Source organism: Papio anubis, chromosome 8, assembly GCF_008728515.1.
Source record: "Papio anubis isolate 15944 chromosome 8, Panubis1.0, whole genome shotgun sequence".
Classification (NCBI taxonomy): Eukaryota; Metazoa; Chordata; class Mammalia; order Primates; family Cercopithecidae; genus Papio; species Papio anubis.
Window position 1 is genome coordinate 69902643 of NC_044983.1, and position 27483 is coordinate 69930125.

Genomic DNA, 27483 nt, shown 5'->3' on the forward strand with positions numbered 1-27483 from the left:
TCTTTTATAACCTACTCAGGTAGTCTTTAGAATGTCAAAACAAATCCAGGGGAACTGTTGATAGTTTGAGTGAACCAATGAAAACCCCCAAATATAGCCTGCCATGGCATTTTGGATTAGTAATACTACTTTGTGAAGAAAAAAATGAACATGATTGTTAGTAAAAATGGAAAACGATTTCTATACACAAAAATTTGAATGGAATAAAGCTGACACCGAGACATGAAAATTATGCTGAATTCCTCACATTACTTGCTGTATCATGACAAGTTGAATGTAGATAACATCAAGTCTTATTTTGAGCACATAAATATCTCATTCTTTGGTGCTCTATTGTGTGAGATTTTGTAAACTCTTGCTTTGTTTCAGTGAGTAACAGCACACTTACATAATATTTATCCTTTTGGATAATGTATGAATTAGAATATTTTCAATCTTGACTTTTTATTTGGCCCAATTATCTGATGTAAAACTGCTTTTACGATGCATCTGTAGTTCTTAGGTCATGGATTCCACCACCTGCTGGCTTTACGGCAATCCTATGTCTAAGCACCTCCTTGGGCTTTATCAACTTCCAAAGCAGCTATATGACCTCTAGATAGGTACTCACTCTACTGGTCAAAAACAGTTGTTAAAATATGTCCAGAAAATAATTAATCATGTCCAGAGAATAATTAATCTTTGGCTTATCCTCACCTTTGCTTCTGCTTTTATTGTGCAGATGATGTGATATTTATGACTCTTTTCTTCCAAATATATGTTGTAAGTGGCAAGGATGTGGCATATGCATTCCTGAAACTGAAGACCTCCACTGTTTTCTCATAAGCAAATATCATCATGAATTCCACTGCACATGTTCAATATCATTCTTCACATTTTATGAATGAGTTGCTTGGGTTGAGGCAGCGGACAAGGAAGAATGTGTGTATCAGTGCTATAATCTTCTGTTCGTCTCTGCCTCCATTTAAGGATTGATATGCTCTTTACCACAGTATGCAAACAGCTTTATCAACCACCAGCTGAACAAATTTCAGGGCCTCGCTTCCGTGTTAATTCCATTATGGCTTACCTAAATCAGACTTCAGATTCAAGGGAATACCAAGGAAGTTTTATGGAATATTGACATAAGGTATCAAAAGAATACCACAGCATTGGCCAAACCTTTTTATGTCTTCTAGGTACTATGTGCAACTTCTGTGTTAATTATTGAGCTTAAGTTCAAACACAGATACGAAGTTCATGTACAACATGCCTCTTCAAAAACACCATTACTTATATGTTAAATTTTAGTAATATTTAGTATAAGGTTCAAATATATTACTATATAAATATTGTTCAAATATATTACTATATAATTATAAAAGTGATGAAACAGGATTGTAAATACATGCTATTCAGAACTTTTAAAAGACTCTGCTGTAGTTATTATTAACTCAGTGGCTCATTAAGGAGCTTATGACAGATAGAAATGGGCTCATTCAACCCGCACTACTACCTTGGATTTCATGGTATTTGCCATCACATCTTCATGGCTGATGAGTGGCAATGTGGAATAATGCTAGGCAATATGTGAAATGAAAAAGCACAAGATGTAGTGTCAGATCTGGGACTCTGATACAGATTTTTATGACTTTATGGCTACGTGATCTTGTGCAAGTCATTTAACTGCAGGAAAACTTTCCAGGGAGATTGTAAGAATCCAGTGAGACACTGATGTGAAAGCTCTTTGTAAAGCAAATGTCTCATATTCTCCTATACTGGAAAACACATGTTAGCATAAAGAAGGAACTCTGTAGGTGGGGCCTTTAATTTTCCCGGTGAGAAAGACTGACTTGTCATTACTGCAGCAAGGACATCCCATGACCCCGACCTAATTAAACATTACAAAAAGACCCTTAGAATGGAATCTCACTGTATTTTTCAATGTGTCTGAGACACTAATAGGAATTTAATTATTTTATCACTATTTCTTTCAGTCAGTAAAAAACATACAAAGCAGTTACTATGTGCCAGGCACTATAGTAAGCATTTAACATAAATAAGGTCATTTCATTCTCACCATCACCCTGTGAGGCCAGATAGTGCTATGACTACACCCATTTTACTGATAAGGAAACCAGGGGCATGGATTAGAGAAGGATCCATAATCAATCATGACCAAAGCCGGAATTTCATCTATATTGACTATATTCATCAGTATTCACTGTCTTCTCTATCTCTGCTATTTTCTCCTATTCCTATAAACCAGACCCCTATTATAGAGGCCACTGCATTTCAGTATCTTTGGGGTGAGAGTGAATTGTCAGAACAGATAATTCTTAAACCTGGAATAATCAAACGCAGTCTGATGAACTGTGACACTGTACTGGCAGAATACGACACGTCAACAGCCACCTATTAAGTTGGGAAGATGAGGCTATGTTACTTTCCAAAGCATGGCAGGAGAGCTGCAAATGGCAGGGAGGGTATGCCTGGGGAGCCTGCTAGCCACAACTCTTGAGAAACAGTTTTTGCATTAAAAGGGCATGTAGAATATTTTCCAGACTTCCCAACCACACAAGCTTCACCCTAGCTTTGGCATCAGCGCTCACAATGTGTGGCTTGGACATGAATCTGGAATCAATAATCTCTCTAGCACCTTGTGCTTTCCTTCCCTGCTTCAAAAGTCTGCTCTGTGTTCTCCTCTAGGATTTGCTAGGAGGCTAATTACTGAAGTTGAGTAATCTGTTTAGTCCCAGAGGCAATAACTCTGTGCATTATTTATATGAGGGGCTCCAAGATCTTAGCCCTCAACAGGTGTAATGAATTTGGGAATTTAAAAGTACCATGGCACCTCCCTGGAAAGCTGTTTTGGAGATGGTCCTTTTATCATAGTGCACAGGTGGCTTGCCTACGTGTTGAGCCAGCAGCTTAGGCCGGCACCCTGGATGGCTTCAAAGGGAGCACAGCGGCTGGAAGTCCCGGTGGCGGCAGGTTTATTCAACCCATGTTGTGCTTAACCTTCCAGGAGTGCACCTAAGCAGCAGGGGTCATAGCAACATATTAATTTATTTGGGGCACAATGGTAAAAAAAAAATTCTAATTAATTGAAAAGTGCCCATGTAGGAGGGAGATTTACTTCAAGTTTTCTTTAAAAATAAGAGCAGTCTTTAAACTCTGGATAAGGCACTAATCCAATTAATAAAGGCATTAAGCAGAGCAATGAACCTTATTTTGCAAAATTATTTGAAAGGCCCAGGATGAAAGAAACGTAGAACCAATTGGTGGAGCAGTATAACTACCTTCTGGCACATGGCTTCTTTGTGCATTTTTTCCTTCTATTTCTGCTGTTAATTTTTCAGCAGATCTCTTTCAACACCACCACCGAAGCATTCCACATAACTCAAGACAGTAATTTACTCACAAAGAAAACACACCTCCGACTTTATTAATAACCAACTTTTTTTTTATTAGAGCAGATACAGTTGTGAAAACTGTACATTATACATTTTGGTTTCGAGAATTATAAATAAAGGAACTCACAGGTAGGGAGTTCTTTTTCACAGCAAGAAACTTTAAATAAACAAAGTCATGTTTTATTAAGTACATTGGCAGACTTCATGTGCTGTCCAAAATGTTGAGTACAGTATAACAACCCATTAGAAAGAGCCTTCATGTAAAATACAGCTGTGCACATTTTAGAAAAATACCAACAATTTGAGCTTTGTTTTAAAAAAGCTTATAAATCATACATATATTTATAAATGGGACCAACATGCTCACTTTATAAACATATCCTCTCGCTATCTGTTACCCATGATTTCCAAAGCATTACACATTTTAAATAAACACTTAATAAGATTAAATATTTTATTATTATTATTTTTTAAAAAACCAGTTTTCCCAGCATAAGGAGCTACAGGGTTTGGGAGGGGCGGTGAGAATACTGAGAGTGACACAGGAACTTTAAACGTTTGTTCTCAGGTATAAACGGACTTCCTAAATTTAAAAGTCAAAGCAAAATGTAAAAAATGAATATACAAGTTGAAATTTTTCATTTGCTCTCTTTCTGCCTTCTTCTTTATTCCATATTGGTCACACCCAGGATTTTCAACATATTGTGCTTCTGTAAGAAACATCACTGGGTTACTACCCTGCAGGTGGCAAAGCACTCAGTCCACATCTGTGCTAACCAGGGAATTGTGTGAACTGTCTTCTGCATTGAAAAGGTAGCTAATACGGTAAAAAAAAAAAAAAAAAAAAAAAAAAAATCTGATTAAACCATGCAAATCATGAAAATATTTAGGAGTAGCTCCCCCTCTGCAATGTAATGTTTTAAAAAGATTTAATAGATTAGATAGATACTTTTCCTCCCCTGATTTCTTTTTAACTAATTACTTTTATAAAGACCATTTAGTTTCTCTAAGTAAGCATGCTTCTCAATAATAAAGGGTAAATTATAAAACAGCAAAAACCCAGAAATGTCAGAATGACAAAAGACTGTAAAAGACACATATTTAAAATAAAAATGTCTAAGCCTTTAAAATGGGAAATGAAATTACAAAAGGACTTTGAAAAACAGGAAAGGCAGAAAACTGAGAGGCAGTGATTGAACAAGGCTTTATGTTCTACCTGAATGTATTCAACAGAAATTTAAGTTGGAAAAAGAAAACAAGAAAGAGCAGAGCAGTTTATTAATAGCATCTTGCTTAACTTTCATGGGAATTAACACAGCCACCGACAAGATTTTATTTGGTTGTAAAGTACGTCAGCAAAGAAACTGAATCCTTTAAACACTGATTACTGCAATCCATGCAACGTTTGGACTATACTTCTTAGAATTCTGTCGTGTTTCGGTTTTTAAAATTTAGCACTTCCTAAGTGCATAAATAATTCACCTCAGTAATGTTAAAAAGATTTAAAATTAAATTAGTTCTTAGGAAGGCATAGTGTCTTCAAATTGCTAAAATTTAAAGATAAATAATCTTTTACAAGTATAGGAAGAATAAATGACATAAAAGATAGTATATTGCTATCAAAATAAGCACATTTTCACTAGCATTTTGTTGTTTCTTTTCCTTGAGATGCAACACGTGTGTTTCGGTCCGGCCAGGACCGCAGGTGGTAGATGACTATACATCATATTTAAATAAACAGCAAAAATGAACAGAGTCGTGCACAAGCAAACGAAACATTCTCTCCCAGAACATTCCAGGAGATGTTAAAGCAGCAGGTCATGGCATAAGACTGGTGAGTGATGCTGCTACCTATTTCTTCTAATGAGATAGGAGTGAATGTTGGAACCACGTCCACAGCAACACAATCCTCCGACCGCATTCCTCGGGCAGTCGTTTCCCCAGCTCCCTACTAAAAACGTCAGATGGTAAAATAGTAAGGCAGCTGTTGACTTCCATCAAAAAAAAAAAAAAAAAAAATGCAGCTCCATACATTTCCAGTTTAGTCACACTCTGCTAGGACAGATGGAGTAGCCAATGCCAAGAACTTCGCCGGATGGGGCTGCTTCAGCAGATTTTAAAAAAGAATTATTATTAAGTTTTGCTCTCCAACATGGCTGTGCGCTTCAGCTCCCAGAGGACCCCAAAGCCACAAAGCACTCCCAGGGGAACCGAACAGGTCCTCTGGCTGAATTTTCCAAGTTTCATCTCTCTTGCGATCCCATCCTAATTCCAAGCCTCCTTCCCTGTGTCTGAGTCTGCCTGGGGTGGGCCATTTAAAGGGCTGACGGCACCACTGCAGAGAACTGTGGGCTAACACACCACTAGTTGTCAGGACTTCACTGAAGGGTCAAAACAGTTATAGCATTAAGTAACTATGTTGAATCACATTCAGGCATAGCCAAAATTAAAGTGAAGGACAATATGTCATTGTTAAAAAAATAGCAAATTTGAATATGAGAAAAGAATGTTATTTACTATGATTTTAGATAGAAATTAAGGCGATTCTTACCTTTCCTAATTCCAATCAAGTTAGAAAGTGAACAAAAAGAATGGCCAACCCGATATTCAACAGCATGACAAGGACAATCATGATCGAATTAGGGCCCTGAAAATGAAAGAGAACAAAATAATTCTAACTTTTCCATGTTAATATCAAGATATTACCAAAGCCAATTACTGAAAAAATAAGAAAGTTAACATGACTGCAGTAAATAAGGCATAAAAGATGACAGCAGTTCCAAAAGGTGTAGACTAAAAACAGCAATGCTATGTTTAGATGGAGACATTTCAGAACCTTCACTTAAAAATGAATCCAGGCTTGAATTAGTTTAAAGACGTTTTAAACAACTGATCTACTTCATTCACCTCAAAACAATGGACAACAGCGTAGGCTGAGAGACACAGCTCACCATAACAGGGCCTACGAAGGGCTGGGAGTTAGAGGTGCATTTGTTGTTAGGATGCAGGTCAGATGAGGAAGAGCTGCTTCATCCTCAGGGCAGTTAGGAATCTGTAGGACAAATCTGTAGGACAAAGCCGCCTCCAAGGAACAATTCAGGGAAAACTCAAAACGAGGTTCTCTACCTCCTGCTTTTTCCCTGGTTCTCTGTTTGGACACCACCCTTTCCGTTAAGTAAAAGCTGTAAGTGAGAAGTTGGATACTTTCAGAAGTTATCTTACAGGCCTAGCTTTTTAAATTTCTCTAATCACAATCACAACATTTCAGAAATCAAGTTATATTTTACAAACTACAGGATCCTATTTTGATAAATATCATTATAATAAATACCAGATAGTCCAAGGGCCCCAAATTTTACTTGTTTAAACCAACCAACCTCATATAACCTACATCTTTTCAGATCTGCTCCATGAAGAAGCCACCTTTTTTTACAAAGCCATGATTGTGGTATTTACTGTGAAAATAGTGTCCAATTCTTATGTAGCATTAAAAGTGTTTTAAACTGGCTTTATGAGGTAGGTAGTTTTATTGTCCTTATTTTACAGATGAGGAAACAGTGGTATTCTATTTGGATATTGGGTAAGACTACACTGAAACAATGTTACAGAGGCTTCAAAAATATTGATGTGTTTTGGGTGTGGGGTAAGTGAATAAGGGAGATTAGAGCTATCATTGGTCAAGCACTCATCAATTCGGGTCTAGGGTTTGGGTCACACATCATTTACTCAAGAAGGTCTCTTGCCCTGACTGAGCCCACATCTCTGTGGTAGAGGTCAGAGTGCCCTGCTCTCTCTATCACAGTGAGTTTCACACTTGACTGTCCTTTGTTGTTTAACTGCTGTTTTCCCCCACAAGACGCTGAGCTCCACAGTGGCAGAGGCCTTGTCTTATTCACTGCTACGTACCCAGTGCACAGACACGTGACACTGCCCAGTTCATTCAGGCAACCAATATTTAATGAGACCCCACTATCTTCCAGCACATTTCCAAGTGCTGTGGATGTGGGTTGTTTTGAGACAGGCTCTTGCTCTGTCACCCAGATTGGAATGCAGTGGTGTGATCTCCGCTCATCGCAACCTTGACCTCCCAGGTTCAAGCTATCCTACCACCTCAGCTTCCTGAGTAGCTGAGACCAACAGTGTGTGCCACCAAACCTGGCTAATTTTTGTATTTTTTGTAGAGATGAGGTTTCACTATGTTGACTAGGCTGGTCTCAACTTCCCGGCCTCAAGTGATCCTGCCACCTTGGCCTTCCAAAGTGCTGGGATTCCAGGCATGAACCACAGTGCCTGAACCACAGTGCCTGACCCAAATGTGGGTTGTTAAACAAAACGCATTAAATCACTGAAATGATTTAATTTCATTAATCATTTCATTAATCATTTGCATTAAATGAAGAACAAACAGGGTGATGAGTAAATTGGGGGAGGGAGAGGAAGTAAACATGAGTCCCCTTTAAGTGGGGACTATTAAGAAGAAGAAAAGCATCAGTTCCTAAACCTTAAGTAAATGGGAGGAAAATAAACATTTATTGCAGGTTTTTATAATGCTGGGCAGTGGGTTAAGCATCTCTGAGTAGATTTTTTTTTTTTGTTTATTCTTCACAAGCGATTATTAGTTCCATTTGACAGTGTTTAAGAGGATAGGTGTTTTGCTCAAGTTTCCTCAGCCAGTTTGAACAAATTAGAACTCGAATTAAGAATCAGAACTCGAATTAAGCTTTAGTCTAGTCACTTCGGAGCTCCATGCTCTTTTCTCCATATGTCTATTAAAGATACAGGCCTTAGTTTAAAGGCAGTTTCCCATTTAGTTATTTAAAATGACATTTTTATCTATATCCTATAATTTCCACAGTATCAGAAAAAATATCAAATTGTGGTAACGACCAACTGCTCTTTTAGAATAGTTATGTTCTAAATTAATAGGAGAGTCCTAACCTGTGCAACTCCTCAATTATGGTTAATTTAGAGCATAAAAATAATGCAGGAAACTCTTATAACTCAGAAAATAGTGGAGACGATCTTTCAATGTCACAACAGCACAGAGATTAAGGAAATGCTATTACAGGCTGAACATCCCTTATCTGAAATGCTTGGGACCCTAAGTGTTTGGGATTTCAGATTTTTTCAGATGTATGGGTTCAGCATCCCAAATACAAAATTCTAAAATGCTGCAATGAGAATTTCCTTTGAGCATCATGTTGGTGCTCGAAAAGTTTCAGATTTTGGAGATTTAAAAAATTTTAAAGTTTTGTGGGTCCATAGTGGGTGTATATATATTTTGATACCAACATATAATGTGTAATAATCACATCAGGGTAATGAGGTATCCATCACCTAAAGCATTTATTCTTTGTGTTCAAACAATCCAATTATACTCTTTTTAGTTATCTTATTTTTTTATTTTATTTTTTTGAGGTGCAGTCTTGCTCTGTCGCCCAGGCTGGAGTGCAGTGACGCGATCTTGGCTCACCGCAACCTCTGCCTCCTGGCTTCAAGTGATGTTCCTGCCTCAGCCTCCCGAGAAGCTGGGACTACAGGTGCTCACTACGATGCCCAGCTAATGTCTGTATTTTTAGTAGAGACGGGGTTTCACCATGTTGGTCAGGCTGGTCCTGAACTCCTGACCTCAAGTGATCCATCCGCTTCAGCCTCCCAAAGTGTTGGGATTACAGGTGTGGGCCACCGTGCCCAGTTCTCTTTATTTTAAAATGTACAAGTAAATTATTATTAACTATAGTCACCCTGTTGTGCTATCAAATACTAGATCTTATTTGTTCTATTTTTTTTTTTCTTGTATCCATTCACCATCCCCACTTCTCCCTCCCCTATGTCTTCACTTTTCTTCCAGCCTCTGGTAACCATCCTTTTACTCTCCATCTCCATGAGTTTGATCGCTTTAATTTTTAGCTCCCACAAATAAGTGAGAATATGCAAAGGTTGTCCTTCTGTGCCTGGCTTCTTTCACTTCACATCACGACCAGATGCTGGAACATTCTGGATGTTCCACCTGTACACTTGGATTAGATTTTGTTCATGAGTGTTCTAAGAATTTTGGATCATTTCAACTATTCTGGGCTACTGGGTTTATTTCATAATTTTCAAAGGTAATTTAGTGATACGAAAGATGAGGAAAAATACACCTGGTCAGAACAATACAACGTAGACTTCGGTGTCTTACAGCGGACCCAGGAAAGTGAAATTGCAGAGAACATGCCTTCCATGAAGCCAACTTCTAAAGTCCAAGGTGTGCCTGAACCTTGACTCCCATTTCGTAAATCCGTATAAGATTCTGTGAATTTATCTAACCCCTTTGAATTAGTATTTTGAATTTGTATATCCTCTTGGTTTGAATTTAGTTTACTATCTTTTCTCCAGTTTTTAGCCCACATATCACTGTACTGGAAATTCAGATTTAATGAATAATGAATGAGTGCTTTATCCAAAATGAAAAATACATACATACATATTTTTTTCTTTTGCACACACACACACACATACACATTTCTCCTGTGTATGTTCTAATATACACACACATATATATTTATCCTACCAGGGTGGCTCCACTTAGAAAGCTATTTTTAAAGGTGATTCAGTGAAGATGAGGGAAAACTAGACATGAAAGGTTCAAACAACAACCAGGGGGGAAAAGAAAAAATCCAGGATGCTATGTTCAGTGGCAGATACCAAGCCCTGGCCTCTGTGTTCTTTATATACCTAGGCACAGGATACAGGGTGAAAAGCTTTAAGGTAAAGTCCCATAAATATGACTGTGGTGGCCAGTTGTAGCTTAAAATAGCAAAATGAAAAAAAAATCTGTCTTGCTTTTCAAGACTGACTGGGACAGGTGTAATACAAGAAGCTGTAGCAGGGCACAGGGTAAGTCTTGATTGGAAGAAATTTTCAGGCGGTAAGAAAATAAAAAACAGTAAATCAAAATACAGAAAGAAATCCTAACTCAAAAAATTAATCTTTTTTTTCCTTTAAGAGACTGTCATTCATATTAAAACTGTAAGGAATTTTCTGCTAGAAGAGTTATTATGGTTTATGTGAAATCTAAAGCTTCTCTAGTTAGAAACACATGAGAAGAGCAAAGTTTAATTAAGTATTAATAGCAAAGTTTAATTATATATATTTACCTCTTTTTGGGGTGAGGTTCAAACCCGATTTGATGGGGATGCTTTAAATTTTACACACATTCAAATAAACCTCAAAACAAACTTGGATGCAAATCACAGGAATGACTGAGAAAAAAGTGCAGTCGTTTTTCAGAATGGGGTGAGATACCTAATTGGAAAATTCCCCCACTTGATGGTAAGATGCTAAAGATGCCTCTTCTGACCCTACCAGAGTTGTCATGTTGCAAAATCCTACAAAATTTTGGGATCATATTGAATGTGTGCCTCTAGGACATGAGTCCATACGCAACCACTGCCCACAGGGGTCACAGAAGTTTCTTGAGGAAAATCTTCCTCAAGAAAGTAATCAAAGCCACAGCCTCCCTTCTCCTACCTCTCATACTCAAGTTAACTAATTTCCTGTGTTAGTCTGTGTCCCAGGAGATTTTCTGTATTTCTAGGAGACCAATATCCAGGGTGATCCTGAGGATGGATCAAATCTACTTGAATATTTCTGAACTGCTTATGCTTCAACTAGCACTGTGTTGAAACAAACATCATAATAGCTAAGGTTTCTTCATCACTTATTCTGTGCTAGGCACTATGCTAAGAACTTTTAAAGTATTGACTCATTTAATCTTCACAACAACCCTGTGATAGGTACAGATGAGGAAACTGAGGCACACAGCAGTAAGGAAACTGTCCAGCGTCACACAGCTGGTAAGCAACAGAGCTGGGATGTGAACTGAGGAAGTTTGGCAACAGAGTTCAATTCTGTGAATTTTAAAATTATTTATGAATGTCTAACTTACACCATGTCTTTCTCTCAAAACTATGTAGTACTCCATTGTCTTAAAGGTCATCCACTGACAACATTTATGATGACTCTGTGACTGTGTCACATCCTGACTCTTAGGAGTGGGGAAGGCAGCTTTCTGTTACTATTAGGAAGACAATGTTAATTCTTAGAATCTTCGCATGAAGGTGCCAAGTCAATCTTGAATTTTGCAGAGGCAGTCTAAAGTTCAGGGTGGCTGCAAAGCTGCTGGGGCCTCCTTTCCCCCTTGGGGTGTAGAGGGGAACCCTCTACAGGGTTCAACTACTGTCCTCTACAAGGACCAACCACTGAGATGGAGGATGCTTGGCTAACTCCAAGAATCTGAGAATTCCACAAATAAATAAAACAAATGATTTTTCTAAATGAGGAGGCTGTGAATTTACCAAACATATGTATACTAGTGTTTTACAGAGAGACTCTTTCAGCTAAGAGCTGGGTAATTCAACTTTTTTCCCCCCTACCACAGCCTAATGTACAGGACACTGGGGCATATGCTTCCCCTTGTAGAGGTCTAGAAGTCAACTAAAGCCCACAAATGGGTACCCAAAAGTATAAAAGATATGGCCTTGCATTGTTTGAATTTTTCTCCTTGTAAATCAGGCAAACTAATACTGATATATGCGAGGCCTTATTAACTTGGGGATAAAAATGCTGAAAGTCAAATGAGAAGTAAACTATTACATTTAACAAATTCAATAGTGATTATTACAGTTCTAATGTCAGGATACTGACATATTAAGGTTTCAAATCTTTAAAATGAATGCCTACTGAAGAGTCAGAATCTTAAAGTTAGTCTGTTTTGAAAACAATTTTTCTCCATGCAGGTTGACTCTTAGGAAGTTGGTCCAGTTAATCTGAATAATTTATGTCCAGCTAATTAAAAAGTTGAAAATTTGAAAAAAGAAGACAACCAGTGTTTTATAGATACTAGCAAAATAAACACACTTAAGAAATTTTAAGCATAAGTTAACAGAGGAATTTTAATTGTTTAATCATGTGAGTAAATAAACAGACAAAAATAAGAAACTGATGGCTGTACTATATTCTTGTTGGCCAAGATATTAATCCATACCATTATGCAAATATGTCTCTATAATCACTAGTGAATACTAGGTGTGTAACATTCAACACCTCTGTTCTAAAGGGATGTGACCAGGTCAAGAGGTCATTTTTTAATCAATAATTAGCTTCAGATTTTACAAATTCTATAGCATTTGATAAAATACTAATTCCATACATTATTCAAAAAATTTCCTTTGAAAGAGGGTATAAAGATTTTTCAATAATACAGAGCTTTTCTGGCTGAATAATAAATATCTTAAATGCTTAAGACTAATTGATACTAATAACCTGCATCTACCAGAAAACTGAAATTCTAAGAGTTCTCACACTTTGAAAACACAGAAGACTAAAGAAATTCTCTTGAACTACTAGAAATTTTCAGTTCTCTTTTGGGGAAGAAAAATGTTCTAGCGGCAAAGCCTGGCTATTTAAAATCCAAACTAGGTGTGTATGAGAAGAATTCACAATAGCTAGAGGAGAGGTTCTTTTGTGTAAAGATGCTGACTGCGGTGGTGAAAACAAGAGGGCTAAGAACTTGGTGGTGTCCTTTTCCTAGAGCTGAGAGCGGCTGGCCCTTGGCAGCGGTCATGATTCCTTTCCAGCAATCAGAGAGCAAGCTACCAGGAAGCTCACCAAGACACACTGTTAAAGCCTTGCTAAAATGTGCTAAGATGCTGTGCTAAGCTGGTCAGATCTTACCTACCTGAATTACATCTAAAGTGGGGCCGGGTGAACACAGGGGTAGTGGGGGGAATTTCTGTCTGGAGAGCTCTTTGCTGTCTCAAACTACAGATGTGTTATGTGCTGCTTTAAACAACCCTGTGCTTCTAGAACTTTGGTTAGCCTGGCTGTGATCAAGACGCATAGTCACACCACACAGCTCACTGAAAGAACCAAAGGGAAAAAAGAAAGAGAAAACGCTACTTGCAGTACTTACTGAATTGGCTTCTTTTTCCAAAGCAGGGCATGAATCGTTGCTTGCTGGATTCTTTGGTATAGCAAGTTCAGACTTCTTAGCTTTTGGCTCAGCTTTGCTTTCTTTGGCAACTGGTTTTGTCACAGATTTGGAGGGACTCCACTTGTTAGCGGATGGCTTGTGCACCAGTGCTGAGGAAGACTGGCTGGATCCATCGCCGTCCTCCACGTCTACTGGAGGGTGCTGGGGGGCGTTCAGCTTCACGTAGTAGCCGTGATACTGAGAATGCAGCTCCCCGTTACTGGGGTTGGGGATGTGGTGGCGGCCAGAGTACTTGGACTGGGGCACAACCGCTCCTGCCTCCTTCGCGGGAGCCTTTGACATCAAGGGCTTATTGACAATGGCTGTCACCTGCTCATCAGCCACACTCCTTTTGTCTTGGTTGAGTCTCGCCCCTGAGCTGGGGTTTTGCTTCTTCAGGGGCTTTGGGGAGGAAGTAGGAGAGTGGCTGTGTTTGGGACTTGCCTCAGGAGATCTTGGGGGTGTCGTGCCTTTGCGATAAAAATGAGGAGATTCCTTTGGTGTAGGTGGCTTTTCTGGTACCTTTTCTTCTGGATTTTCTTTAGCATCTACACCTTCCTGAAATCTCTGTTTGACGTAATCAGGGCCTGGCCAAAAAATAAAAAAATAAAAAGGAGGTATGTATATGTATGTATGTGTATATATATGTATGTATACATATATACATATATTTTTTGCTAAATCAGATTAACCTTTTCTCTTTTAAAAATAATATATTCATAAGGTTTTGACTAAGCACACATTTCATTCTCTAGGGGAAAAGTTGATTTATTATGGAAAGGTTTTAAGATAATACAGAATCTAAACAGTTCTGACTTTCCTGATAATTGCATTCTTTCTGCCTACTTGCAGAATATAGAGGCAAAATTCATGTTGATGGAACATTGGTCACAATATCATAATCTGCTTATTCAAATTATGTGGTGTAACTAAGACACAGAAAGTATATACTTGTAGAAGGAAGTAAGCTGATTACTGTATGTGTCTGAAAATTTAATAAAGTATACTGCAAGAGGAGAACCTGTTGATATTATATTTTTAATGATCTGTCATCAAACATGCATTAAAACATCCTAGTTTGAAACAACCTAAGTCTGAGGCTTAGGTTGCATGACACAAAGTCACTTCCATGTAATCCATTCACAGCTATGGAAAACATGGATTTGCACAAGCAGTGTTTTGCAGATATCAAAGTCAACACAAGGCAGTTGTCTCTGGTTCTGTAGCTTCAAGATTTTTTTTTTTCCTTTTTTATATACCTCCGGATTGTTTATAAAAATCTTGTTAGTTTTTATAAATGGGAACAAATTTTCATCAAAAAAGTGGCTATTCCTCTGACAGAGGAGGAAGAAAATGAAAAAAAAAAAAGTGGTCCTGCTGCATTGTTATTTTATGGGGAGTAAGCTGTAAAGAAACAGGGTATGTGCCACAAGATGTCCTGGCCCTGGGAACTCGAGAAGGCTGTGGTCTGGAAAGGGGCATCTCTGGGCTGACACAGAGACCTTAGACTTCCAGGGCCTTCAGATCTCAGCAAGTCATGTGCATACTTTGGCTACCATTCCACCCATCTGCCACTTTTCGCCTCATGAGGTCAAGGTCACATGCAGTGCAGTTGACCCTCTTCCTCACAAATGGGCAGAAGCTGATGTCTCTTGAGTATACATGGAAGACACTGACCCCACCAACATGCTTATAGAGAGTTGACAGGCTCTTGTCAATTCCACAGCACTGCATCTGTTCATTTTCCTTCCTGCCTTCCACCCCGCAACCCTTCACCCCAGACAAACTCACTAACTCACTAAAAGATTTACAGAGGGGCTGAACAGCAATTATCCCTAATTGTGAGACTACATACTGCATACTTATACTTTAATTGTTCTTCTCATGGTGGTCTGAGTAATAAGTTACTGTAATGAGACTGCTATTTAATTATACAAGGAATTATCCAAAATTTAAAGCCTCACCAAAATCTTAGGGAGTACGTGTTATTATACTCATTTTACTGAAATGGAAACAGCTATAGCAGCTGAAAAATAAAAAATCACATAGCTCCCATGTATCTTTTAAGAAAAAAGCATAATGCAACACATAATATTTTAAAGCCAGAGACAAGAATTCCTGAGCACCCAGCATTGCAAGTTATACTCAGGGCACAAAACATAATAGTATTATCACAGTTTCCACCTTCTAGAAGATACATCCACTCCTGGGGATTCAAGTTTCCCAAATCTGTCAAGATCGCACATGGACAATTGAGACTTCCTTTCTAAACTGGGTAAGCTCCCCCTTTATATAACTGACAATTTTCTTTTAATTCCTCCATCAAAAATGGCAGTGTGAATTCTTAGGCCAGTGAAAGTTATCTTGAATGACGAAAAGGGGCAACTGCTAGCATTCAAAAGGTGATGTCCTTCTGTTTCTGAATTCTTTCTTGGTGCTGTGTGTCTGGACAGAGCATTAAGGGGAAACAGGGCAGCATGAGCACAAAAAAGTTATGTCTTCCATCAGCTGAACTGCCTCTGCTCTTTAAAACTCATCAGGTCACTGATACCAGTCTGTCATGGAGAAGCCCCTCGTGATTCAACTGCAGGCGTATTTTAACAAAACCCCTCTTCTTCTGTGATAAAGTACATTCTCTAATAGATCTTGATGCAGTGTGATGTTTACATAGTTTCCCCTCACTTCTCTACCCAAAATTTCACTACAGTTGGTTTTATTTGTGCTTTACTGATATTCGACTTCACAGCATTACTAAAACACCCATCTACGTATGGTAGTGGATGTACTGTGCAAAGATTTTAGTCAAGGGCCTTGGAGCCAACGGACTTTTAATTTCAGCCACTTAATGCTGAAACGATTATACAAAATACAAAGTACTTTTAACATCTTTGATCTAAAGATAAATGCAGGTTATTTTTGCCAAGAAAAATTGGCAATATCTTCTAAGAGTAAGGCACATTAAAAGCTAATGTTTAACTTAAATATACAGAAAAGCGTGAAAAAATAGACTCTGGCAAACATTATTCATTATACATTCTCAAAGTTGGAGGGAAAAGGTAAAGAGTCACTGTACCCTGAGAAATGCAGCTGTCACAAAGCCCATGCATTTCATTTAGAAGATGTGAGACCGTGAGATCGTAGCAAAGATTTAGGATTTAAATCTTTGTGATGTCCTCATCACAAAAAAAAAATGTCATTTTTTTGAGGTGATAAATAGGTTAACTAGTTTGATTTAATCATTCTGTATTGTATTAAGAAATTGTAACATCACTTTGTACTTCAAAAATATATACAACTATAACTTATCAATATATACATTAAAAACATTAGGATGTATCCTAGTGACCTTCAGTACCACCAGTATAGGTGGAGAGGCCAAGGTGAGACTGATTTGGCCATTGGAAGAATTTGTATTAATGAACTTACGAAGCTACATTTTGGATTCCACTGAAAGTATTATAATATTTATCAACTCTCAAATACTAGTCTAATCACTTCTTTAACTTTTAGAAATCTGATGTGTCACCTCTTTAGACAGTTTTCTGGTCCTCAATGTAGTAAGAAAGGCATGTCTTACATGATTACTCATGCCCACTCTGCTAAGATGAGTTTAGGTATACTTACTCAAATTGATCTACAGGGCTTCTGATGATACTCAAAATCTGTTAAGCTCAAAGAATTTACTAGAATGGTGGAAGTATATTTTAGCATCAACTTTTCCATCTAAAAAATTTCTAGCTTTATTATGCATTCAAAAAATATCTGGGTAAGAGAAAAAAATGCACTCCCAAGCAGGGGCGCCTATGCTTGCTGCTTATCAGAGCATCTGAGGTGCTTTGTCCAGAGATTTTAATAAGTATGAATTGAAGCCTAGAAATATTAATGTTTAACAAACTATCCGAGTGATTCTAACATGCTGGGTTATAGGCATTTGACAGTATGCAAGCAATATGAGCAGAGGTGGACGTAGCACCAGCCTTACATGACTACATCCCGTTGGAAATGGTTCCGATGTGGCACAGTCATACAAGGCCTAGCCAATTAAATGAAGATATATGGTTAGATTTTCCAGAGGAAGATTAAATGCTTTTAAAACAAGACGTTTAATATAATGCAGAAGACAGAAGTTTTTCCTGGACTATTTTCTCTTGGAAGGCACATGTTGTGCCTGCTACTTGTTCTGTGTAGTAAATGTGTGTGTCAGTATTGCAGAGCCAGCAACATAAAGTTGATAAGATGCAGCAGTTCATTAAAAAGACTAGTCAGAATATTGCCAGGGAGAGAAATTATGACAAATGTTGATAGTCATTGCAGTCAGCATTTTCATCTGTTTATATAGACAGTATCTATGAATCCCAAAGGATTTTCTCCTCCTGGAGACTCATATTGGGAAGAAGTCAGATACAGGTCACCCGCTCACGGACATGGCTCCCATACAACATGAAAAAACAAACAACATTCAGCATGCCATCCACCAACACTCAAAGGTTACTCGTTCTAGTTGGCACGAAGGCTCTGAACAGATATGGCAGATGGTGGCAGCAGGGTATCCAGCTAGTTCTTCAGAGGTGAGCCTTGGTGGGCTGGCTATGGGCAGAAGCATCATAAAGATTCCCCAAAACAAATGTCTATGAGGACAGTGCCAATATCAAAAGTTTTGTAGCAACAGCAGTAGTCATTAAGTACAAATTGGACATTTTCTGTGGAGACCGACGATCAGTGAAAAGAGGACCAGATTGAAAGAGTCTAAAAACATTGTGTAACTGATAGCAGGATCACTTTTGTGTTCGACATAGAAAGAACACTCCTTTCCTATAGGACTTCACAGTCCCGTCTATAACAATCCTGCAATTTCTGTGACCACAGTCATACTGCTCTGGTCTGCAAACTGTGGGACATCCTTTCTAGTACCCTGCACTTGGCTGACACTCAATACCCATTTGTGAAACTGAATGTACCAGAATGAATATGTGGTATGAGTAACCAGCAAACTCATGAATTATTAATTTCATGTCATCTAGTGGATTATTCAGTTTCCCTTTTTAATGAAAAAATTTATTCAGAATTTTGGGTTTGGAAGGTGAGCTTAGAAGTCATCTATTCCAGGATGCTTCCCTTTTCTTAATCAAATCCATGACATATTAATGATAGGCCTAGACAATTATGTAATGGAGATATGCTTTGATTTCTGAAGTCTTCTAATTCATACCAGAAATGCAAGCTCAGTTAACACTGGTCCATAAAAATCTGTGCTAAAGACTTCACTCTAAATAGTCAATGCACTGTGTGTATGAGCACATTTATGCTTAAACATGTGAAGACAAAGCTTGTTGGGGATGATACCCAGGGAAGCAGGCTGGCTCTCTCCCAAGAGGGCTCCAAGTACTAAATTTACCACATTCCAGGGCAGTGTTTTAATTTAACTCATGCTCAGCCCTTGCCCCATCAATAAATATAAAAATTTTACATGCTACTTAATATCACTTGAAATTAAAATGAATTATCTTGACTAAAAGGATTTTTTTTTTTTTTTTTTTTTGAGACGGAGTCTTGCTCTGTCACCCAGGCTGGAGTACAGTGGCACCATCCTGGCTCACTGCAACCTCCGCCTCCCGGGTTCAAGTGATTCTCATGCCTCAGCCTCCCAAGTAGCTGGGATTACAGGCATGTACTACCAGCCCCGGCTAATTTTTGTATTTTTAGTGGAGATCGGGTTTTGCCATGTTGGTCAGGTTGGTCGTGAACTCCTGGCCTCACATGATCTGCCCGCCTTGGCCTCCCAGACTGCTAGGATTATAGGCATGAGCCACTGTGTCTGGCCTAAAAAGAAATTGAAACAGTGGGAGAAAGAGCCACAAATCTAGTCTCCCAATCTTCCTTCCCAGGAAGGGTCGCTGCCCCAGTCCCTCCTGCTTCCTTAGTGGTTACCCTCTAAAGCAAGTTTGTGCAACCTGTGGCCCAACACAAATTCATAAACTTTTCTTAAAACATTATGAGATCTTTTTGTGATTTTGTTTTAGCTCCTCAGCTATCATTAGTGTTAGTGCATTTTATGTGTGGCCCAAGACAATTCTTCTTCTTCCAATGTGGCCCAGGGAAGCCAAAACATTGGACACCCTTGCTCTAAAGCCTATGTCAGCCTTGCTGGCATAGAAACCTGATTTTCCAGCACTTTGAAGCAGAGCCATCCCTTGGGGCAGACTCACATTACCAAAGCTCACCAGACTGATGTACAATCCTAGAAGGCCAATTCACTAGTTTACAATGAGCAATGTAAATGTCACATAGGTCAGGGGACTCATGTTGATACTACCAGTACACGCTCTCCCTGTTGGCAGAACTCCATGGAAAGCTCAACCAAAATTAGAAAGTTACTGGTGAACATAGAATCAGAACAAGAAGCATGAGCTGAATCAAATATGTAATGGCATCAAGCTGGGCTAGCCTGATACATCCATTTCCTGAGTCAGGGTGATTTTGCCAGTAAAGCTGTACACCAGGGCCACAGTTCCCCGCATCCTTCCCCATAATAGAAACGTCCTTGCCAACGTGACAGCAGTCCTCCAAGGTTCTGGGTCAGGCTTCTCCTCCTCTGGACAGTGTTGGGATGAACACTGCCAATTTTTGCCTCTGTGACTCTCTTTTTTCTATACTTGCTTGGGTGACCAATTTTTCTTTCGATGTTTTTATAGCCCAATCAGGTTACAAGGAAATCCTGTGGTTCTTAAAGCCATCCTATTACTTACGATCACCTGATCTACCATTGTGTAGTTTCAGGGACTCATTTTCAAGTTGAACTCTCAGAGGGCAATCTTCTAAGTTCTTGGGGGATGACTCACTGTGTCACTCCCACTAATGGCAATTTAGGTTTCTGTGTATGTACACAATTATCTATATATACATTCACAAACATCCATTTGTATGCTTTCTGTTTATTAGAGCTTAACCCTTTGGGGGAGAAAGCCGTCCCACATGGCTGTGTTTTTTTCTTTAATGACAAAAGTTATTATTTTATTTAAAAAAATTTTTGATTAATCTACATATGATCTACTAGCAACCTTTTTTTTTTTTTCCATTTCTCGCTTTTATAATCAAGAGGCTATGTTTTTTCCTTAGTTTCTAACTGAATTGCAGAATAATACAGTTTTAAACTAAAGATCATAAGATTTAATTAAGATGGAAAATATCTGAAAATACTGCCAGCTCCTGAAAATAGGTAATTTGCCATGGAAGCGTTCAACACGTAAGCTATGACAGGCATCCTTTATTACAGGGTTAACAACTTCTATGCACGAACACATGCATTCCAAACAATGGAGACTTTTATATCTGAGATATGTAAATTAAATGGCCAACCTAATTTAGAAGTACTTGAAAGCCCTTTTCAAAAATGTCTGATTCGCTCACCCTGTAAATGCAAAGTGGAGAGCATGAGTTATGCTCCCTTGAGAAGATCAATAATACCCACGACAGAAAAGGCTTTCTATACAGTTGCTGAAGGAAGTGCTGGCTGTGGGTCAAAGGGGACTGCAGCCTCCCCCACAAGCTCTGGTCTCAAATAGACCCGCTGTCATCCATGCTACTGTGATGTATTCATTCCTGATGGACAACTTGCTTACACGAAGCTGTTTTAGCTAAGAAAGGGTGGAATTACATTTTCCCACAATATTTTTTTCCCCTCAAATGCTTTTACACCAGAAAAGGCTTTTAAAACCATTCAGACTGGGAAACCGAGATGATCTTTCGTATCATTTACCTCTTGTTAACACCTAATAGGAATCTAAAGGGACCCCATTCCCCAACAGAATTAACAGAACCAAGAAATTACCATCTGCAGACAACAGTAAGTTTGTGTGCTCTCAGAACTGCTCAAGCCCAGTGTCTCCTGATCAGTCAGGTTCCTTCCAATGGCAACAACTGCTGGGGAGGACAGAACAATTTCTCCTGGGTGGCTGAAGTCTTTCCCCAGCTCTCACGCCCTGGAACAGCTAATTTGCCAATATACTTAGGTACCAGGGAAGTATGAGTTCATTTCATGCCAGAGGAGAGTTTATTCCTACCAGAGGTCGCTGCAAAAACATGGAAAGGTTCCTTTTCCTTAAAAAAATGCATATATATATAAAATGATTTGAATCTCAACCAGAGGTTTAAAAGAGGTGCATGTGAAAGAAAACGCCCTTCTCAGTGGTTGCCTTGGACTTGAACTCTTAACACGAGTCACTCTGTGATGATGGTATCTATCATTCAATAACCACCCTGGGTCGCTCCTCAGCCTTTCTCTTATAAAAACCGAATCTTCTTTGCCGGGCCTTTCACTGTCTTCTTTCTTTGCAGGAACCTCCTGCTCCCATTCTCCAGGTCATTTCTCATTGCTCCATCCTTGATTATAGCCAAGTTTCTAGCTTTTCTACGAATCCTGCTATTTTGTTCACTTTGACTTATGTTGTTCGTTAGGACTCAGTGATACCCTATGGGTTCCAACAGTGTATACCCCTCACCAGAACCAAACATGTATCGAACACCTATCTCATGCAGGGTGCTGGGCTAGGCACAGGATGCTAGTTATACAGCTTGATTTCACAAAAACCAGGGTGGAAAAATTCTTTACCAAGAAATGTAACTTTTAATAGAAATTGAGAACATTTATTTTGGTTTCTTCACCTAGAAATCTGTTGATGCCTCGAACAATCACTAGACAGATGTTCTTTAGAAAATAATGGAATATATATAAAAAGGTGAATATTGCCTTTTTGAAATTCAAAACAAAAACACTAGTATATTACAGAGAGGGGTGGAAAGAGTCTACTGGGAAACTACTAGAAAGTGAATTAAGTATTTAAACCTATTGCACATATTTGTTGATTGCTATTTACTAACATCTGGGGGGGGGGGGGGGGGCAGATGACCAAGATCGATTTTTTTGAGGTTGTCACTTTTATTTCTTCCATCATGACATGCATTTTCCTCTTAATCTGTGCAGATTAATCTCTTTAAGTGGTATGCTACTTTATTTCCTAACCACACTCCTTTGAACTTTAGTTCAGATATGTTGAAAAAATAGTCACAGTACCGACTGGCTCTTCTCTTAATGCTATAAGTGCCTCTGAATTTGGGAGTATTTGTTATAAAATCTGTGGCTGTCACTAACACAATTTCTTAGAATCAGATATTTCTTTTAGATTCTTGTCTGGTTTACTGCTATCAGGTCAAACTTTGTTGGTCGTATGTAGAGGGGAGGAAGGGCGAGACTCTGGGGTATAACCCATTTCCAGGGCTAACACTCAGACTTCAGGTGATATTTATTACTACAAGTTGAACATTCCTAATCCAAAAATCTGAAATGCTCCAGAATCCAAAACATTGTGGGCACCAACATGATGCCACAAGTGGAAAATTCCACATGATCGATGATCACAGTCAAAATGCAGTTAAAACTTTGTTCCATGTGCAGAAATATTAAAAATATTATATACAATTACCTCCAGGCAATGTGTATAAGGTATCTATGAAACATAAATGAATTTCGTGTTTCAACTTGGGTCCCCAGCTCAAGAGATCTCATTATGTATATGCAAATATAGGAAAATATCAACAAATCTGAAATCTGAAACACCTCTGGTCCCAAGCATTTCAGATGAAAGATCCACATGCGCCCCTGCTTATTTTGTATAATAGTATTGCTGGGATTCAGGAAGCACAGACCTTTATGTTGAAATGAAAAGGAAATAAAAGCAAACCAAAGCCAGTGCTCCTGCCTCGCTCATCAAAGCACTGTTTTACCTGGTTGGTAGAAATCAGGTGACAGCTCCCTGGCCACAGCTCTCGCAATGTCGCACTCCTGGCGAGCGGCCAGCGCGGCCTGGTCGGCAGCATCGGCCTTCGCCCTGGCGTGTGCAGTCCTACATGGGGTACAAAAGGACGAGTCAGCATAGGTGGCCCCTTGTTACTTACACAGGGACAAGCAAATTGTAATCTGGGAAAAGAAATGTTAATTATGATTATGGCCCGACACCCACAAGAGCAAAAATTTTAGAGTTCTATTGCTGTAAAATTTCAATGAAGATGCCATAGATGAAACTAAACTTCCTATGAATTGCCTCAGCCCTTCTCTCAAGGGAAATGAAAAGCAAGCACAAGGTCTGTGTAGCTTGATGCTAAGTGTGGTTTTCAAAACTTACTGGATCAAATCTCCTGTTGACTTTGGTTGGCATTTCTCCCCACCCCTAAAATTATGGAAAGTAGAATTAGAACATATAAATTAATACAGTATTTATCGAATTAATTTCTATGGTACAATCAGTGTAAGAATTTGACTAAGAAAGGTCTGCCCACTGGCATGTTGGTGAAGTAGCTCTTTGAAGAAAAAAATTAGCGAAATGGGGATTGGTAGCGTTTACTCATATCCATGTGTAAATGCTCTCACCGTGGCCAATTTCAGGCTATCAGCATGATGCCGCTGGATGTGTAGTGGGGAGATGTGCACTACTGGCACTCGCCAGCCGGAGCAAACCACAGGGCCCGCTCTAAGAACATGCTCAGAAGGGTTCCTGAGGAGTCCATTTAGCTGACTTTTAGGCATGTTTCTGGTATGAACCAAAAAGGTGACAGCGAGGCAGAACTGGCACGGATGAAATGGATCTTTCAGTCTTCCGTCACCTCCCTGGCCTGTCCTCACTCATGAAAACCTCTCATCTTTCTGGATGACTAGGGTTATGGGGAAGGTGGCAGGAAAAAGAACAGGGTTTCTTATGGCTGGACCAGGGAATGATGTCTACTGGTCCCAGAGAGGGTTGGAGGGAAGAAAACAACAACAACAACAACAACAACAACAACAACAACAACAACAAACTCTGGTTTATCTGCTCTGCAGAGGGGAAGGCCTTGTCCCGTTAGTCTTCAGATGTTTATGGGTACCTCTTTCTTATGACTTTGTAAACTTTCTATTATATTTTATTAGCACTAGGTAGGGCTATAGATAACTAGCAGTGAAAACTTAATGGAAGTCTGAAAAAGGTGCTTACACTTATGTTGGAGACAGCAGGAGAGAGGAGGAGTTGGGAAAAGGCATGGACTTTGGATGCTCTTCAGGGAGAACACACAGCTGGAGGAGGCTGGCAGGCGCAACTCCTGGGACCAGACTGCAGGGGAAAACATGGGGGGAACCGGGCCTGGCCTGAGACAAGGGGGCCAACTGGTAGGAGGCTCCCTTTTCACATTACTCTCTTCAATAACTTCCTCTCGTCCTGTGCTCTCATGGGGCCCCTTTCACTTCTATTTAGGCTCTAAGCAAGCATGGAGGCTTGATGTATTCGAATGTAAGCTTTGTCTTCACGTTTTTAATTTTTGGTCCTCTGTTATAATCCCAAAGTGCAGAACACAACGTGGCACACACTATTTATTGACGGACCACTTTATGGATAAAGGAATAAATGATGCTTCCTTAGGAAAAGCTGGGTAGTTCTTAAAACTGAATGGAAGGACAAAACCATAGAGACCGTAAAAAGATCCGGAGTTGCTAAGAGTTCGGGGTGTAGTAGGGAAGAATGAATTGGTAGAACAGAGGGCATATCTGGGGGAGTTTAATTATTCTGCATGATACTGTAGTGGGGGACATTACCTATTTGTCAAAATCTATAGACTGTACAACACAAAAATGAATGAAGCCTGATGTAAACTATAGACTTTAATACTAATGTATTAATACCGGTTCATCAATTAGATCATATGCACCTCAAAATGCAAGACGTTAATAATAGGGGACACTGTGTGTATGCATGAGGAGAGGAGGTATATGGGAACTTTGTAGTTCCTGTTCAATTTTTCTGATAACTTAAAACTGCTCTAAAAAAATAAAGTCTATTAATTAAAAATGAATCATCAAAACTGCTATTTCTAAACCATGGAGGACGCTTTAGATTATTTGTGTACAGGGTATCAGGAAATATGAAATGGAAATAATATCAAGAGGGAAGGGACATATTCTTAACCAGCTGTTGGGATAACCCCGCATGGGTGCCATTGCTAATCTATGATGGGTAATGCCTTAGTTCTGTGTGTTGTGCCTGAGAATCAACGGATGCCCTCTACTAATGTTCTTTCAGTTTCTCAGAATCTAAACTTTTTTTTCCCCCAAATGATTTTCCATTTTGTCTGCTATTCTTAGCCAGGGCCTAATTATGTCTAGGTGTCATAATTAATGAAGCCATAAGAGTACAGCTATGCTGCTTTATAATACAATCTCTTAGCCCTTTAATAAATTTGCAAAACTCAAGTACAGATAACTTACTCTGATCCAATCACAACACACCACCATACAGTCAAATAAACAGTAGTAGTATATCTACTACTTTGTATAATATGCTAAACTGCAGAATAGACAAATACAGCTTAACCTTTCTGCAAATATATTTTGGAAGCACAGCATCAGTGAAGGCTGCTAGCATTTAACCCTTTACTTTTTTATTTGCTGTTTCCTGTAAGACCACACAGCAAAGGAGGACCTTTCTATCCAGCCTAGCTCTGTGGCTCAGTGCTACTGTATAGCTGGCCAGATGAGTCAAGACCACATTCAAACCTGAATCCTGAAGTCTGCTCAAGAGCTTTTGGAACCGATGACAAGAAGGAAGAACAGGAACCCACTGTGAGTTTGCTGTTAACACCAGCCTGTAGAGCTAAGGCCAGTGGCATGTCTAGATTTTGCCCAGGAATAATCTGGACTTGCCTCTGGCTCATGTTAGTGAATTCATGTGATCACATCCCAGGCTCAGCTCCAGAGTGACACACGACCCCTATAATCAGTCAATTGTGATTGTTTTTGTGTTGGGGGGAGGGTTCAGGTCAGGCAGTCCGGAGAGATAAGCTGAAACCACTCAAACTGCATGCCCTGATGCTGTTGCTGGTCACAGGCAAAACGTGCATACACCAAAGTGGCATACGTGCCCCAAAGCATTTCATGTATCAAAAGACTGCTGACATTTACAAATCTTCAGACCTTCAAGAGTCTCCAAATACCATTATCTCAGATACTTTCTCCCATCAAATGCAGTAAAAAGTAACTGAAAGGCCACTTTTTTCAGTTAAGCATCAGCTGTTGACTTTCTTTTAGGGCTATATATTTTTAACAAATAAACCAAATTTTTAACTTGTGAAGAGCTGCACCTTATGCGTGAAGACGCCACAGCCATGCTGGCTGCGGAGACCTGGGCAGCTGGTTATGCTCACTGAGCAGCTATGGAACTCCCTCCTGGACATAAGCTCTGCAGAGGTCAACCGTGACCAGCCACAATAAATGGGGAATTTCTGAATGCTAGGCATCACCTGTAGTTACAAACTTAATGACAAATTATTTTCCTAACCAGCAATTTGATGAGTATGTGAGGTTTCCTTTTCTTTAATGACTGAAATAGTGTTTTATGAGCTCTCTAGTTGGCTTAGGAGAAGATAATCTAGTTTCCTTTTCTTAAACGTATAAGGCTTTAACAAAAAGCGTACTCAATCATACATGGAACATGCTGAGCATATTCTCCTCCTGCTAAGGTACACATGGGTCTCTGAGACATCTCCAAGCTCCTTTCAATCTCTTATACATCTGTGAACTCTCACATAGCTGATAAAGATTTTCATCTAGAATGGAGAACAAGTCTGCTAAAGGTGAAGCGCTATTTCTACTTTTTACATAGCCTTTTCTCAACAATAAACTGCTTCAAAATTGTGCTGATATTGATGTTTTCAAAAATCTGTGGCGTATTAAGTCTAAGTTAGTTTACTGATCTGACTCTTAAAACTTGACAGCAGAGGCGATAACCTAATTGATTCAGGGGCTGTCCTTGTGATTTGCTTTGATGTACAAGTATTTCAAGAAAATTATTAGAAAAATTTAAAAATAAAAGCAATTGGCACATAAAAACCCAAGTCTTGGTTGATGGCCACACCATTCTTGCAGCTGCTCAAGGCAAAACCTTTGTGTCATCCTTGACACCTCCCGTTCTCTCACACACCATATCCACTGTCAGCAAACCCAGCTGGCACCACCTTCACAGTATATTCCCCCACCCAGCCATTTCACGTTCTCTG

General features: G+C 39.1%; 1 protein-coding gene across 6 annotated transcripts in view; it reads right to left on the minus strand.

Annotated features, from left to right (window-relative positions):
* Positions 1-3423: 3423 nt before the first annotated feature.
* Positions 3424-27483, minus strand: part of JPH1 (junctophilin 1) — an 80221-nt gene continuing 56161 nt past the window's right edge. The window contains exons 3-6 of one of the 6 annotated variants that reach the window (XM_009213223.4): positions 23191-23309; positions 13351-13997; positions 5947-6042; positions 3424-5496 (exon numbers count right to left, since the gene is read on the minus strand). In XM_009213223.4, the coding sequence (XP_009211487.1) occupies positions 5962-6042; positions 13351-13997; positions 23191-23309 (847 nt within the window). In that variant the 3' untranslated portion in view covers positions 3424-5496; positions 5947-5961. Of the gene's footprint in view, positions 5777-5946; positions 6043-13350; positions 13998-23190; positions 23310-27483 lie in introns of all 6 variants that reach the window. The other 5 variants (XM_003902876.5, XM_009213227.4, XM_009213226.4 and 2 more) reach the window with 5 other exon arrangements.